This window comes from Rana temporaria, chromosome 3, assembly GCF_905171775.1.
Source record: "Rana temporaria chromosome 3, aRanTem1.1, whole genome shotgun sequence".
Taxonomy (NCBI): Eukaryota; Metazoa; Chordata; class Amphibia; order Anura; family Ranidae; genus Rana; species Rana temporaria.
Genome location: NC_053491.1, coordinates 330,872,169 through 330,888,177, shown reverse-complemented (window position 1 = coordinate 330,888,177; position 16,009 = coordinate 330,872,169). Strand labels below are relative to the sequence as shown.

The window sequence follows — 16,009 nt, the reverse complement described above, 5'->3', positions numbered from 1 at the left end:
CATTCGGTTGGTGGATTTCCTCTGGTTTGACAACTCTGAAGGATTTTCAGCATAATGATAAATTTATCTCCTTTGATCAACTGCAATCGCTTAAGGGGGCCCCAGTAGGTGAATTTTATAGATTTATGCAAATCAGGCATTTTTTCATGACTCATTATTCACAGTCCCTGTCCCCTTCTTACTCATCCTTTGAGTCTGTGTGCAGATCTGGGCCCAGAGAGAGGGGTCTGATTTCTTTGTTATATAATGCAATGGCACGTGATCAGGTTCGGGACAAATTGAAGTATATGACCAAATGGGAATCAGAGTTGGGCCTGGATAATGCGCTGGAGGGACTGGGAGAGGAATTGGCTAAATCTCCGGCAATGAACAGTTTAATTATCGTTTAGGGAAACTGCACTCAAACTGTTTACCCGTTGGTACTACTCCCTAGCGCATACACCAGATCTTTTCCCAGGCCTCCCCAAATTGTTTTCGGGGATGTCCTACGTCGGGCACTTTTTTCCACATTTTTTGGGACTGTGAGAAGATCTCATCAGTTTGGAAGAATGTCTTCGATCTTATAGACAAATTGGCGGGTAATCACATTGATTTGTCATATAGACATTGTCTGCTTTTTGAAAAGATCCCTGACACTCCTAGACCTTTAAGACGCTTGATATATACACTCTGCACGGCGGTTCTCTGGGTTGTGGCGTTCAATTGGAAATCCCCTGCAGTCCCCTTCCCTCAGGTTCTCTCTAGGATGGACCAGATCATGCTTTCAGAACAAATTTTTCATAAATTACATGATTCGGTACCAATTTATGATGCTAAATGGAATCCATGGTGGTTATTACGTATCCAATCCTAAAATTGGAATTATTTGCTTAATTTTAAAGAGACAATGCTAAGCTTATTTTCTATGTTTCTCTTGCTAGCTCATTCTGAGCCTCTACATCTTCTTTATTTCCTTTATTTTCTCCTCTCATATTTTCTCCTTTGGACTCTCATACCTCTGAATTTATATTTACATTACGGTTCTTGTCTTGAATACGAGATTTATTGAACACTTTCTATTTTGCAGTCCATGTCCGTTGCTATGGAATGTGATAGATTTAATAACTGTTCGTTCTACCTGTCTCAGACCTTGCACGGTCAATTCGGGACTATTTGTTGTATATGCCCTATACAATTTTTGTTCATGTTTGTATATTCAAATTCCACTGTACTCCATTGTTTTTTTTTTACTATGACTTTAATAAAACTTTGAAAGTAAAAAAAAAAAAATAATATTAACATGCTACCATGCAAGGGTCAAAGGTTTCATGGGTAAGCAGAAACATAACTTTTTTTTTCTTTTGCCCAGTACTGGAAAAAAACAATTAATAAAAATGTAAAAAGCAGCTGAAATATTCACCTACTCCTTAAAACACTCCTCCACGGACTTACTGCACCTACATTTGAGGGGGTTTTAGGGAGTGCGGGGGGGGGGGGGGGTGGAGAAGTTGGAGTTCAAGTGCTATGCTTTTGCTAATGGACATCATGAACCTATATATATATATTTTTTTACTCTTACATGTGTAGTAAACATTACACCAATACATGACTGTTTGATGCCTTCAATCCCATAAAGAGTAAACGGTTTCATGAACAGGAAGACTTCTTTTAAAAAATACTATGCATTTGCAGCATGTACTCACCGATAGATCCGAAATACGCAACAATGTTAAAATGATTTCAGCAGAAAGAGCTGGGAGCTCATGTAGTCTCTTCAAAATTTGATCGCAGCAGATACATTTGTGCAAGTCCAGGCTAGCTTTGCAACATGCCTGAAATGCATCAGCATTAGGAGGCCTACACAGGATGACAAAGATCAGAAGAAGATGTAAGAAAAAATATATATGGAGGAGAATATTGCCTCAACAGTAGTCTACAGAGATAACTATGGGCTCTATACACACATTCATTATATTCATTTTTAACCGACCGGTTTGGATATATAGGAAGAAAGAAGGCTTCGTCCACTAATCGCACCAGCTTTTCTCCCAGATTCTCCACCTCTGAGCTGCCGAATCTGGGACAGAGATAATTCAGTGTAACTTTCATAAACTGCCCGTTTGTGACAGAACTGTTGTGTGCTGTGATAAGAAGCCATCTCAGCTACATAAACCCGTACACACCAGAGATCAGCTGTGATCCTGAGTATCACGGCTTTTATCCTTTTCATAAACAGACCCCAAAATTAGGGTAAATTATCCCAACAGGAGACAGACAACAAAAGATAAACTGTTAAAAACGTCTCTTCTCGATCCAAAACAAAAACAAGAGAGTGGATTTTACATACACCTTAAAGGGGATGATCCATTGCAGACATGCTACAGGAGTGGGGAAACAGAGAGGGGTGGGAATATAGGGACAGTTGCTGAGGCTAACCCTACACAATGCCTGCCCATCGGATTATAATGGACTATATCTTGGTACTGATAAACAACAACGTGAAATGTTATGTAAAAAAATACATATACAAAATACACATATAAAAATTACATACAAAGTACATTTTAAAAATCGAAAAACAGAAACTCAGGGTTCCCCCAAGAGATATCTGTTAATGCAGAGTATAGATTGGCCTTGTTCTCAACTAGTTTTGCGGTGTAGTACCACTTCCTCAGGAGAACTAATCTATAAAACAAATGGTACAATAAGGCACAAAAACAATATAATACAACAATGGTAAAAATACAGCAAAAAATGTATAAGTTGCTCACCCAACAGATCGATGGCCATCTGCGGAGCCTAGCCGCTCAAAAAATTTTCCCCCTGCAGCTTTGCTCCACACATGGACATCGATCTGTTGGGTGAGCAACTTATAATTTTTTGCTGTATTATTATCACTGTTGTATTATATTTTCTTTGTGACTTATTGTACCATTTGTTTTATAGATTAGTCCTCCTGAGAAAGCAGTACTACACCGCAAAACTAGTCGAGAACAAGGCCAATCTAAACTCTGCATTAACAGATATCTCTAGGGGGAATCCTAAGTTTCTGTTTTTCAATTTTTAAAATGTACTTTGTATGTAATTTTTATATGTAATAAATATCAAATTTTTACATAACATTTCATGTTGTTGTTCATCAGTACCAAGATTGTCCATTATAATCCATTGTGTGGGAATTGTGTAGGGTTAGCCTCAGCAACTGTCTCTATACCAATTTGGATGATGGTACTTTACTATGGCTAGTTACGTTTTGTATTATGTGAGGCTATACTCAAAATTTTTGCATGCTACAGGAGTGGTTGGAGCCAAAGGACATTCTAAGGGAGAGATATGATATATTTCCCAGCAATTGTAGCAACAATACTCTGCTTAAAGCAGAAACTTTTATATGGGGGTCTATACAGAATTGAGTTCAAATTACAGGGAGAACCACATCTCGCCCATCCACTGAAAACCGCTTAATGCGCTACTCAGTTAAAACACAACTCTGCCGCTTCCCGTAGAAAATCTAAAGAATGGTCCCTGTAATAAAAGATTGTGAAATACTTCACTGCAGGTGACAAGCCAAACTCCACTGTCTTCCAACACAGCAGCCTCCAGCAAAAGTTTCCACTTTCAACACTTCAAGGAGAGTCAAAAGCCTACAACCACAATTGTGCTCAATGGTTCCTCCTACCGGCCCTACATTACTACTGTGTCCCCAGTGAGCAGTGGGAATGCTGGCATCCAACATTGTCCAATGCTGAAAACATTGGAGGAGAGCAGTTCAGCTACCAGAGAAGTTAGTATCCACAGTTTTCTATTGCAGTGAGCAGAGCTATTCTTAGGGGGAAGGGACAGGCTCACATTAATACAAAAAGTACTTACTTGCCCTGCTTTTCCATAAGTTGTATCAACTTCTTCAATATAGGTTTAATTTTCTGCAATTACAAAAAGAATAAATAAAAAGTAAAATCTCTAGATATAGTACACAGCACTTTTGTCTACCAGTAGCAATTTAGAAACAGTGGGCCAGATTCATGAAGCACTTACACCGTTTTTTTGGTAGATGCGCGGCGTAAGTGCAGATTTGCGCCGGCGGATCGCTGCGCTGTACCCAGAGAACCAGATTACGCCTCCAAATAGACTTCATCGCCTCGGTGTAACCTTTCCACGCCGGCGCGGCGTTGGCGCAGATTTACGCTGGTCGGATCTGGCGCGGCCATGGTTTTTGTGTTTTAAACATGCAAATGAGGTTTTTGGGCCGATTCATCAACTTAAGCTTGACCGGCGCAGGCTACTCCCGGTGCGCGGAGCTGAAATTTCCGGCGCCAAGTTACACCTCATAAAAGCAGAGGTAACTTTGCACCAAACTTGCAGAGGTCAGCTGGAGAGCAGCTAAAGCAGCAGCATTACAAACGAACTGAGCAACAACACTTGCTGGACAACACATCTGTGTGCCAACATGCCAGGGGCAGCCACTCTGTGGCCCATAGAGGCGGTCCCCATGTTGGGAGAGGCCCTCAATAATTACAGCCGTCTCCTCTGGGCTGAAATTGGTAATCCGCCCACCTGAGGATTCCTCATCAGCCATAACTGCCCCACCACAATGCAAACGACCTAGCTTGGAAAGAAAAAGCTTCAGTACATTTGCACCTGCAGGGCGGAAGTCTGGGCTGATTTATGGACTGGGCGTTGGTAGTGGGCCGGCATAGCTCAGGGGTCAAGCCAGGGCGCAGTTCTGAGCATGTGCAGATTGGGGCATTTACCCCTGGATGTCACTGAGCATGTGCGGTCTAAGATGCGCCCCGGCGTGACCCCTGCGCCACAGTCGGCACTTCATTAGCATAGGGTGACTCCCATTTGGCCTTACCCCGCCTTACGCCGTCTAAAATCCGCCCCGCTGGGGCATCGTAGACAAAAAAAGTTTCTTGAATCACCTAACTGCCGCTCCGCGCTGGACCGGTGTAGTCTAAAAATGATGCACCACGCCGGTGCAAATCTGCACCATTGTACATGAATCTGGCCCAGTATAGCTAATAGTATGTGAAGAATGACACATTATACAAGAACACCACAGGTTTTAATTGCACCTATCATGAGCGAAATAGGTAGGCTCCTTCTAAAAATACTACTTGCCTGACTGTCATGCTGGTCGTTTGACGTCAACACTTCAAGTAGAATCCTGGGCATTTACTAACTATGCTTAAAAACCCTCCCTCCACCCTCCTAACACTGATACTAACTAAACTGTGTAGAAAAGATATCTATACTTGCCTATCTTAACGTCACTCCAGTCTGGTCATGCGATTGGTTCACCTGTGTCAGCTAGCGCTAATGCAGGGGAGAAGAGGGAGCACCAACAGCGGATGGTCCATAGTAAGCCTATGGGTGACATCACTGCGACATTACCAGACATTGTCATGTGCTCTTTCCACGCTCCTGTAGCAGGCACTGGCTGACACAGAGATCATGTGACCGGACTGGAGCAGCCTGATAATAGGCAAGTGTGTTAGGAGGGGGAGGGAAGGAGCGTCCCTGCGGAAGTCACGTGACCAGTGATGCAACGCATCAGGTGGAGCCTTGTGACGTCAGTTCCGGTGGTGTTTAAACAGAAGTACGGTGAGGAGGCCTGTGTGTCACTACTCCCATTGCTTTTTACTGCGGTTTTTATCCTCACTTGATGCAAGCAGTTTTTTTACTAAATAAATGTACATTTCATTTGGCAATATTGCACTATGGCTGTTCTTTGTTTCCTTTGAGCGCCATTTATACAAGAAGTGCCATTCCTTTGAGTGAGCTGTTTCCTCTATATGTGGAATTACCCAAGATGTTTTGATGCCAAGTTTTGGACGTAGTTATTTGTCTTCGCCTGAAACCTGGATGCCTTTACAGATTCCTTATCTGACTATCTGATGAGCCTTGGGTCATTGTTGGTGGTGAGCGGCCAATTCATAGATTTAACAGTCGTTGTTTGGATAGATGTTTTATCTGTTTTTTCTTCTATCATGTTATCTCTACGAGTTATTTTTTTCCTTTATATGAACTAACTCCTACCATTGGGCTTTAGTCAGACTTTATTCACATTTATTTATTTGTATGTTTGGATACTCATCATATTTTTTTCTGTGAGTATATTACTTTATGGCACATTATTGAATAAGTGCACCATTCCTATCTTTTTCTTTTACAGTATCAAAGTTAGGCAGCTCGAATTTTCAGGATATGGTCAGCAATGGCTTCTTGAATACATCTGTCATGACTGGTTTACCTTACAGGTGTGCATCACCATTTCTATATATTCTAATGATGCGTACACACGGTCGGAATTTCCGACAGAAGGGGTCAGATGGGAGCTTTTGGTCGGATATTTCTGTCGGAATTTCTGACGGACTTAGATAGAGAGCAGCTTCTCTATTTTTCCGTCGAAAAATTCCGACTGAGGTTTTCCCATTGGAAAGCCCGACCATGTGTATGCGGCATAAGTTAATCCATATTTTTTTTAGTGTAAAACTTTTTTTATTCAGATATCTCGTGGATAGAGCTTAAAGTAAACCTGTAAAATTAGCTCCTAACTATCCTTCATTTGAAGGGATGGTCTCTTATTTGGAACCAAATCCTTCTGTGCATCTTAATTTGTATTTACAGTATAATATATTAGTCCAAGCTAAATAAATCTAAAATAAAAAATATAAATATTTTATCTGCTGTAAAGATCTTGCTAAGGATATAAGTAGATTATTACACTACTAAAAAATCCAACAATAACACCTTAGCGCAAAATATTTGAGATAAATAAATATGTGCTCAAAATCCCCAAACAAAGTGCAAAGACATTAAGCCCCGTTCACATCTGGGATATTTGACATGTCAAATCACATGCCAAATCTCAGCCTATTGCCAGCAATGGCACCGCCCGAATCGGTGCGGCGCCGCAAAGTCGACTTCAGGGGCGATTTCAATAAATATCTGTGCATGAACCCGCACAGGTGTCTTTCAAATCACCCCCTAACTCGCGATGAAGTGTGGGTTTGAAATTAGGTGAACTCTCACGATTTCAAACCCGCCTCCAATGTGAATGTCCCACGAAGTGGTATTAAACCTAAAACCAAAAATTTAATATATTACAGCTTACCAATCATTAGATGTGGTGGTTGCATTTATTTTCTTTTTTAGGCATGTTTACCTGTTTTCACCTGGTGATTTGGCCAGTAACACACCTCCTGTATTAAAGTACCCATGAATGAGCAAAAGTGGCACCTTTGGACAGCAGCATTGTGAGGCTTGGGGGAGGAGTGTTAGATGCACTGGCAGATTTAAAGTGATTATAAAGGTTATTTTTTTTATAACAAACAAGTTATATTTACCTGCTCTGTGCAAGGGTTTTGCACAGAGCACCCCCAATCCTCTTCTTCTGGGGTGCCCCGGTGGCACTCCTGGCCCCTCCTCTTCATCAGGTGCCCCACAGAGAGCCGTTTTTCAATTGGGGCACCCATGCGGTTGCGCTCACGAGTCCTGCTGCTGCATCCATTGACACAGGCAGCAGGACTTGGCCCTGCCCCCCTGCTTTTGTGTCACTGGATTTGATTGACAATGGCTCCTGCTTCTATCAATCTATCTAATGAGGATAGAGACAGCGGCTGGAGTCGCTGGGCTTGTGCACATTGCTTGCACAAATGGGCTCAGGTAAGAAAGGGGGGGCTCTGGGGACAGCTGCAGCACAGGTGTTTTTTCACCTTTATGCATGCATTAAGGTGAAAAACCTGGAGACTTTACAATCCCTTCAAGTACACTAACAAATAGAAGCCAAACTCCACTTAATTGTTTATAAGCACTTACAGCAAATTATTTTCTTTCTTTTGGGATAAAGGATTTACATAAATAAAAGCTGATCCGTGTACACACCCCTTGCCAGTGATAAATAGTCTGTCTCATCCCTGTAACTGATACATCTGCAAGAGAGCTTGTTCTTTTGAAAAACAGACTTCGTCCCCTTTCACACTTAAACGACTTGTAGCACGATTTTGGACGGCAAAATCGTATGACAAGTCATTCTTTATGATTTTCAATGACTACCATTCATACTGGCACGACTTTAAGTCGTGCCGACTTCAAAGTAGTTCCTGCATTACTGTACCTGTTGCGGAGAATGTGTTTCCAGCACGACAACATCGTGCTGATACTCGGCGACAGGTTGCCGACATCTCGCACTCGCTGGAATAGAAAAAGCACATTCCAGTGAGCGCGTCATAGAAGCGACGGGGATCCAACTTGCATTCCTGCCAATTCTAGCTGCGGCGTTTGGTATGAATCCTGAGAGGGAACTCCACTCCAAATTTTAAATAAAAAACCGGCATGGTTTCCCCCCCCAGGGGCATACCAGGCCCTTAGGTCTGGTATGGGTTGTAAGGAGACCCCCCCTACGCCGAAAAACCAATGTGGGGGTCCCCCCCACAATCCATACCAGACCCGTATCCAAAGCACGCTGCCCGGCCGGTCAGGAAAGGAGTGGGGACGAGCGAGCGGCCCCCCCTCCTGAGCCAAACCAGGCCGCATGCTCTCAACATGGGGGGGTTGGGTGCTCTGGGGCAGGGGAGCGCACTGCGCCCCCCCACCCCAGAGCACCCTGTCCCCATGTTGATAAGGACAGGGCCTCTTCCCAACAACCCTGGCCGTTGGTTGTCAGGGTCTGCGGGCGGGGGGCTTATCGGAATCTGGGAGCCCCCTTTAATAAGGGGGCCCCCAGATTCCGGCCCCCCACCCTAGGTGAATGAATATGGGGTACATCGTACCCCTAGCCATTCACCTGGAGGCAAAGTGTAAAAGAAAATAAACACGACACAGGGTTTTTAAAGTAATTTATTAGTCAGCTCCGGGGGCCCCCCCTCTCTTCTTTAGCTCTTTTTCAAGGGGGGGCCTTCATCTGCGGGAGGGGGTTGGTCTTCCGCTCTCCGGGGGTCTTCTTCTATCTTCTCCGCTGTTGTGTCGGCGCTCCCCGGTTCTTCTCCCGCTCGCTCTCCGGTGCCTTCTCCTTCAGGGCTGGCCGCCGCTATCTTCGTGTTAGCTCAATTACTAGCGGCGGCCAGCCCGCTCTTCTGTGATGTCTTTTGCCTTCTTCTCTTCTTCTGATGTTGACACAATGCTTCTTCCCTCTGCAATGCCGGGTGCGTGGTTCGCACCGATTTATATAGGCCTCTTATGATGTCACAGTCCCATCATGCTCCGGTACCTACCCACGTGGTACATACCCAGCATAACGCGAAGATAGCGGCGGCCAGCCCTGAAGGAGAAGGCACCGGAGAGCGAGCGGGAGAAGAACCGGGGAGCGCCGAGACAACAGCGGAGAAGATGGAAGAAGACCCCCGGAGAGCGGAAGACTGACCACCCCCGCCGAAGAAGGCCCCCCTTGAAAAAGAGCTAAAGAAGAGAGGGGGGGCCCCCGGAGCTGACTACTAAATTACTTTTAAAAACCTGTGTTGTGTGTTTATTTTCTTTTACACTTTGCCTCCAGGTGAATGGGTAGGGGTACCCCATATTCATTCACATAGGGTGTGGGCCGAATCTGGGGGCCCCCTTATTAAAGGGGGCTCCCAGATTACGATAGTCCCCCCACCCGCAGACCCCGACAACCAACGGCCAGGGTTGTTGGGAAGAGGCCCCTGTCCTTATCAACATGGGGACAGGGTGCTCTGGGGTGGGGGGGCGCATACGGCTCAGGAGGGGGGGCCGCTCACTCGTCCCCACTCCTTTCCTGACCGGCCGGGCAGCGTGCTTTGGATACGGGTCTGGTATGGATTGTGGGGATTGTTTTTCGGCGTAGGGGGGGTCTCCTTACAACCCATACCAGACCCAAGGGCCTGGTATGTCCCTGGGGGGGGGGAACCCATGCCGTTTTTTTTATTTAAAATTTTGCGTGGAGTTCCCTCTCAGGATTCATACCAAACGCTGCAGCTAGAATTGGCGGGAATCCATGTCGGATCCCCGTCGCTTCTATGACGGCTTTGTCTCCATCACGGCATCCGTATTAACAGAACCGACTTTGGCATGCGACTTGTGCATGAAGGGGAACTCCACGCCAATTTTTTGGGGGAAAAAACCCCGGCATGGGTTCCCCCTTCATGAGCATACCGGGCCCTTCGGTCTAGTATGGATTTTAAGGGGAACCCCCAGGAGAGGGGGTGGGGACAAGCGAGCGCCCCCCCTTCTGAGCTGTACCAGGCCACATGCCCTCAACATGGGGGGGGTGCTTTGGGGCAGGGGGGCACTGCAACCCGCCACCCCAAAGCACCTTGCCCCCATTTTGATGAGGACAAGGGCCCCTTCCCGACAACCCTGGCCGTTGGTTATCGGGGTCTGCGGGAGGGGGGCTTATCGGAATCCGGGAGCCCCCTTTAATAAGATCCCGGCCCCCACCCTATGTGAATGAGTATGGGGGTACATCGTACCCCTACCCATTCACCTGGAGGAAAAGTGTCAAAAAAATAAACACACTACACAGGTTTTTAAAATAATTTATTAGTCAGCTCCGGGGGTCTTCTTCCGACTTCTCCGCTCTCTGGACGTCTTCTTCTGACTTCGGGGGTCTTCTCCGCTCTCTTCTTCTGCTCTCCGCACTCCCCGGTTCTTCTCCCGCTCTCTGGTGTCTACTTCGGGGCTGGCCGCCGCTATCTTCTTTGAAGCTCTTTTACTAGCGGCGGCCAGCCCGGTCTTCCTCGTCACCTTCTTCCCTTTTCTTTCGATGTTGACTCGACGCTCCCTCCCGCTGTAATGCCAGGTGTGCGGTGTGCAACGATTTATATAGGCCTCTTATGACGTCATACTCCGGGTGGCGATGACATAATTACCCCGCCCCCTTATGTTGTCACCACCCGGAGCATGCTGGGAGTGTGACGTCATAAGAAACCTATATAAATCATTGCGCACCGCACACCAGCCTTAATGTGTTTGTTACCCCAGCATTTCATATTCCTGATATGTGCCTGCTGTACTTGCATGGAAAAGTATCCTGTTCTATTTATATTGCTTCCTTTGTGTGAAATCCCCGGTGTTCCTGCCAGTCCCTCTGCTTTCCGATTAGAAACTGACCACACAAGCTGGAGAGCCCACCATGGTCAGTTCTCTTGCTATGCTGGGAGATCAGCCTGCTCTCTTTCAATGATCAGACTTGTCCTGACATGCCGTCCCTGCACAGCCATTCACTGGAAAGTTCAGTTTGCTGCTGCTGCTCCTCCCCCAGCTCCTATGCAGCTGAGAACAGAGATTATGTCATAACTTATAAAAAAAAAAAAAAAAGAATTTATAATTTTTTTTTTTATATAATATTTTGCTTTTCATTTCAGTATTAGCCTAGGTCCACACTGATGCAGGTTAGAAATCGTGCAATGTTTTTTTAATATCTATACACAAATATTTTGCTTTTCATTTCAGTTTTAGCCTAGGTCCACACTGATGCGGGTTAGAAATCGGCAATGCAGTCTGACTTCAGACATCTATGCGGGTTCCTGCACAGATGTCTATACAAATCCCCCAAAGTCGCCAAAAGTAGTACAGGAACTACATTTGGGAATCCGTGCAGTGCAGCACAGATTCAGGATGGTGCCAATGCCACCAATTGCCACCGATTTGGCATGCACCAAATTTCTTCAATGTGAACCTGGCCTTAACCTGAATGGGTTGTTTTACAAGGCAATCGTTTATAAACACTTTTTAATAGCCAGATAAAAATAGAAAAAAAAAACCTTTGAAAAAAAAAACGAATGCAGCTATCACATCTAATAATTGGTAAGCTGCAATATAATAAAGGTTTGCTTTTCGGTTTACTAGTGCTTGAAGTGAAAAGTATGTCAGGACCTGGGACCTCTTCTGTGTCCACCGTTGACTCTTCCCACTGAGCTATCTGGGATGCTGGACAGCTCCCTGCCTGATCTATCAGACAATCCTACCTGATCCATTGGACAACCCTGTCTTGTGTCTTGATTGCTGTTGAACCTTGAACATCTTGCTCCTCCCATGAACTTCCTATAAAAGCCTTGTCTCAGCACTTCCTCTTTGCCAGGTTATTGTGCCTTCTCAGCCAGTGCCTTGCTCTTGACTTCCCTGCTGCCATCTGTATTTTGCTACCACTCGCGATTGACCCTTGGCTTGTTCCTTGACTACTCTACTGCCTGATCCCAACCTGCAACTACTTGTTACCGACCTTTTGGCTTTACTGACCACTCTGCTGTTTAACCCTTATCTGCTCATCCGCTACTGGACCCCGGCTTGCTCACACCCTGGTGGGGCAAACCCGAGGACCGCGACCTGGTACTAGCACGGTACTAGCTCCACCATCAGGAGCTCTGGTGAACACTGGCTAGTACTTAGACTCTGCATCTCAGATGAGCCTGTGTCATCTGCCAGAGTGACTGCCTGTAAACATATCCTGCTGGTTGGGTGGTAGTCCTGCAACTTCTATAGCTACTGGTCTTCAAGCCCGATGCCTGATCATGACTAAGTCCATATAAACCCCCCACAGTACAATTCTCTCACTGCAGTAATTAATTTCAAAGTGCAAATTCTGTGCAATATCAATGGCCTGTTCAAATAAGTTCATAAACTGTCCAACATATAAGGTGCAGAGAAATTAGTTAGAATAAAGTCCCACAGGAGTAGATCTTCATATATCAATTTAATTCAAAGTTCAGCGATAGCAGTAAGCAGTTTAGATGAACACACAAAGTGTCCATTTCAAATAGGTACTCCAAACAAGAGAAGAAGGTATTAATGCCTAGACATACTTTCCCCCTAGACAGAGACTTAAGCCATCCATGCATGGATCAAAATGCGTCCGGTTCAGCAGGGACCAGCCGAATTTCAATCTATGTATGGGTAGGCTGGTAGTACAGAAGTTGATCTACGGATCGACTTTTGTACAACCACCCTGTTGGGTTTTTCCCAATCAATCAGTGCCACTGGCTATAGCCCGCAGCACTGAGGAGTGTATTTTGACGGTAGGGAAGTCTCAACATTAAATTAAATTGCTCAGCAGGAAGAATACCTACATCCACATCAAGTGTGTCGATGAGGGCTGTATCTTAATTTGCTAGTACATCCAACACTCCCCTCCCTCAGACTGACAATGCTGCTGTCCAAAATGTGCTCCCCCCAGCTGCCTGACAGAAGAAAAAATATAAAAACCAAGGGAAGCTTCCCCTAGGCTCCTCTTCGGCTCTGACATGTCGCATGATACACAGTAGGAGGAGCCCAGGAGGAAGAACATCTCCGACATCTAAGCTCTGTAAGTTTTAGGGACTGGGGTCAAACTGACCTGTGGGAAGGGGGGTATAATAAAGATTTGTGCTGGCATTTCTATTGGGAGGGGAGGGTAATTGGAGAATTTGTGGTGGAGGATTTTCGCTGGAGGGTGATTTAAAGGGGGGTGGGGAGCTGAGAGTTTGTGCTGAGGGGGTATTTGCGCTAGAAGGGGGAAGAGGATTTTGTTGGGAGGAGGGGATTTAGGAGAATTTGTACTACAAGGGAGTTTTGGGTGAAGATGATTCGTGCTTGGTGGGGTTTTGTGCAAGAATAGTAGATTTGGGGCTGAAAAAATGTTGTACTAGAAGTATGGGTAGGGAGGATTTATGCTAGCAGAGGAGAGATTGTGCTGAAGGGATTGGGGTGGGATTTGTGCTGGGAGGGGGAATTTGTGCTAAAAGGTGGAGAGTATTTGTGCTGGAAGGGAGATTTGTGTGTGTGAGGGGGGAGAATGTGTGCTGAAAGGGGTGAGGATTTGTGATCTGTACGGACAGGGGGAAATGAGGGTTAGAGTGTTTTTCCGGGGGGGGTTGTTCTCGGGGGTAATTGGGGGGTTATTTGTGCTTGGATGATTTAGGGGATTTGTGCTAGAAGGGGGTTGGGGTGTTGTAATAGCAGTAGGGTGAGAATTTGTGCTGGGAGGGGAGATTGGGGGGGGGGGGTGGATGGATGTGTGCTGGGGGGATTTTGGGAGACAGATCATTTGTGTTGGGAAAAGAGATTTGGGGGCAATACAAGGGTTTGAAATGTATGGGGATAGATTTGTGCCAGCAGGGGGGAAAGGATTTATGCTGGGGAGAGATCTGTGCTGAGATGGGGAGATTGGGGAAAGGGTTTGTGCTGGGGGATGGATGGGAGTTTGGGGGATTTGTGCTGGGGGGTTGGGGGAAAAGAGGATTTGTACTACAAGAGGTATTTGGGGGGAGGATTTGTGCTGAGAAGGGAAGATTATTTGTGCGGGGAGGGGGATTTGGGGAGGAGAGGATTTGTGCTAGAAGGGGTTATGTGGGGGGGGGGGGGTTGGTGCTGGGAAGGGGAATTGGAGAAGAAGAGGATTTGTGCTGGGAGGGGGAATTGGAGAAGAAGAGGATTTGTGCTGGGAGGGGGAATTGGAGAAGAAGAGGATTTGTGCTGGGAGAAGGGATTTGGGGAAGAAGGAAAGAAATACCTCCTTTGCATTTCTTTAGAAGTTGCAAGTACCTCAGGTGTCTTGCTGAATCTGTAGTGTCTCTTCAGAGTAAGGACTTGTTCACACATAGTAAGGAGTTCTTCCGCACTGGAAGAACACTGGTCACTGAAAAGACACCATGAAAACAATTGTTTTCAATGTGCCCCGTTAACACTGCAATGCAGCCCGTATGTGTGGTGCAGTGAGCTGCAATAAAATAAAGACATGCTGCCTTTTTTTTGCAGTGCACTGGATGGCTGAGTATGAAGTGTCTCTTTGTGCATTTCAAATTGAAAAGGCGGTTAGAGTTCCCCCATATGTATTGATAGGCTAATAGTTCCCCTATACTAATAATGCATTATAAGGCTTGTGAGAGTTCCCCCTTAGTGATAAATGCGTGTATGTTTATGTACCCTTTTACCCAGAGCTTTTAGGACAAGTTACATAGACAAACAACCTTGCCATTTTGTTATTATGTTCTAGATGAAGAATGAAAAACATTAAGATTAACTGCAGTAGAAATGAGATAAGCAGGGCACAAAGATGGGATTGCTGTATTCTATGCACGTAGTATAATTGTGACGAATATTACTTGTATAACCTAATTACTTACATATGATTGGCTGGGACTAGAGTGTCCCTTCTTGTATGATTTGCTTATGTACAAGTACGCAGGAGAAATAAAACTTTAGTCTTGGACATACCATGAGTGCGTGTGTTTCTGACTGGCAATGCATTGCGGACTTTCTATACATTCAGAATATCCTTAAACCCGGGTCTAGTTGAACTAGTTGCCTAACAGATGGTGGCAGCGGTGGGACAGTCGTCTTGCAGGTAGGTGAAGATCTTTGTAAAGATTTTATTTGCGAAGAATATTCACTTACTCTGCCAGCGATTGATCGCACTCATATTTTAATTTAAAAATATTTTTTTTATTATATGCTCAGGGGACGCTAGGTTGGCCTTCCCTGTAGTAGGTGTTAGGGTTGTGTAGATTAGAGATATTTTTCCTGCTTGGATGGCCAGAATAAAGGTAAAAGATATTGTCTCGCTTGGATGGCCGGACTTAGTTTAAGAGATACTGTATTTGTTGGTGTATAATACTCATTTTTTTTACCCTGAAAATGGAGGGTAAACTGTGCCTGCATGTTATACGCAGGGGGCTGTGGAAAGGTTTTTTTTCCCCTGAAACTTTCCTCTTAAAGTTAGGGTGTGTTTTATTCCCCTGTGCATGTTCTACACCGATAAATATATATATATATATATATATATATATATATATATATTGTCCCGCTAGGTTGGCCGGACTTAGTTTAAGATAGATATTGTCCCGCTTGGATGGCCGGACTAGAGTAGGGAGTTAGAGCGCTATTTATGTCTCCCACAAAACGACGGATGTAAGGAAAATCTAAGGGGTTATATAATCGCGATTTCTTTCTTGATTGGCCATTTTTATATGTTTTTAAATGTTGTTATACTGTATGATTGAAAGTATATACATGTATATATGACATCTAAATGTGATTACTGCTTAACTGGTTTATTGTTTATATGTTTTTATATCCCCCTAGGTCCTAGGTGGCTATT

At 44.9% G+C, this 16,009-nt stretch overlaps 1 protein-coding gene across 5 annotated transcripts in view; it reads right to left on the bottom strand.

The window, feature by feature from the left end:
• Positions 1 to 16,009, bottom strand: part of RNF213 (ring finger protein 213) — a 520,350-nt gene that overhangs the window by 313,217 nt on the left and 191,124 nt on the right. For all 5 annotated transcript variants that reach the window (XM_040345008.1, XM_040345007.1, XM_040345006.1 and 2 more), the window contains 2 exons: positions 3,850 to 3,902; positions 1,683 to 1,836 (listed from right to left, as the gene is read on the bottom strand). In XM_040345008.1, the coding sequence (XP_040200942.1) occupies positions 1,683 to 1,836; positions 3,850 to 3,902 (207 nt within the window). The remainder of the gene's footprint in view (positions 1 to 1,682; positions 1,837 to 3,849; positions 3,903 to 16,009) is intronic.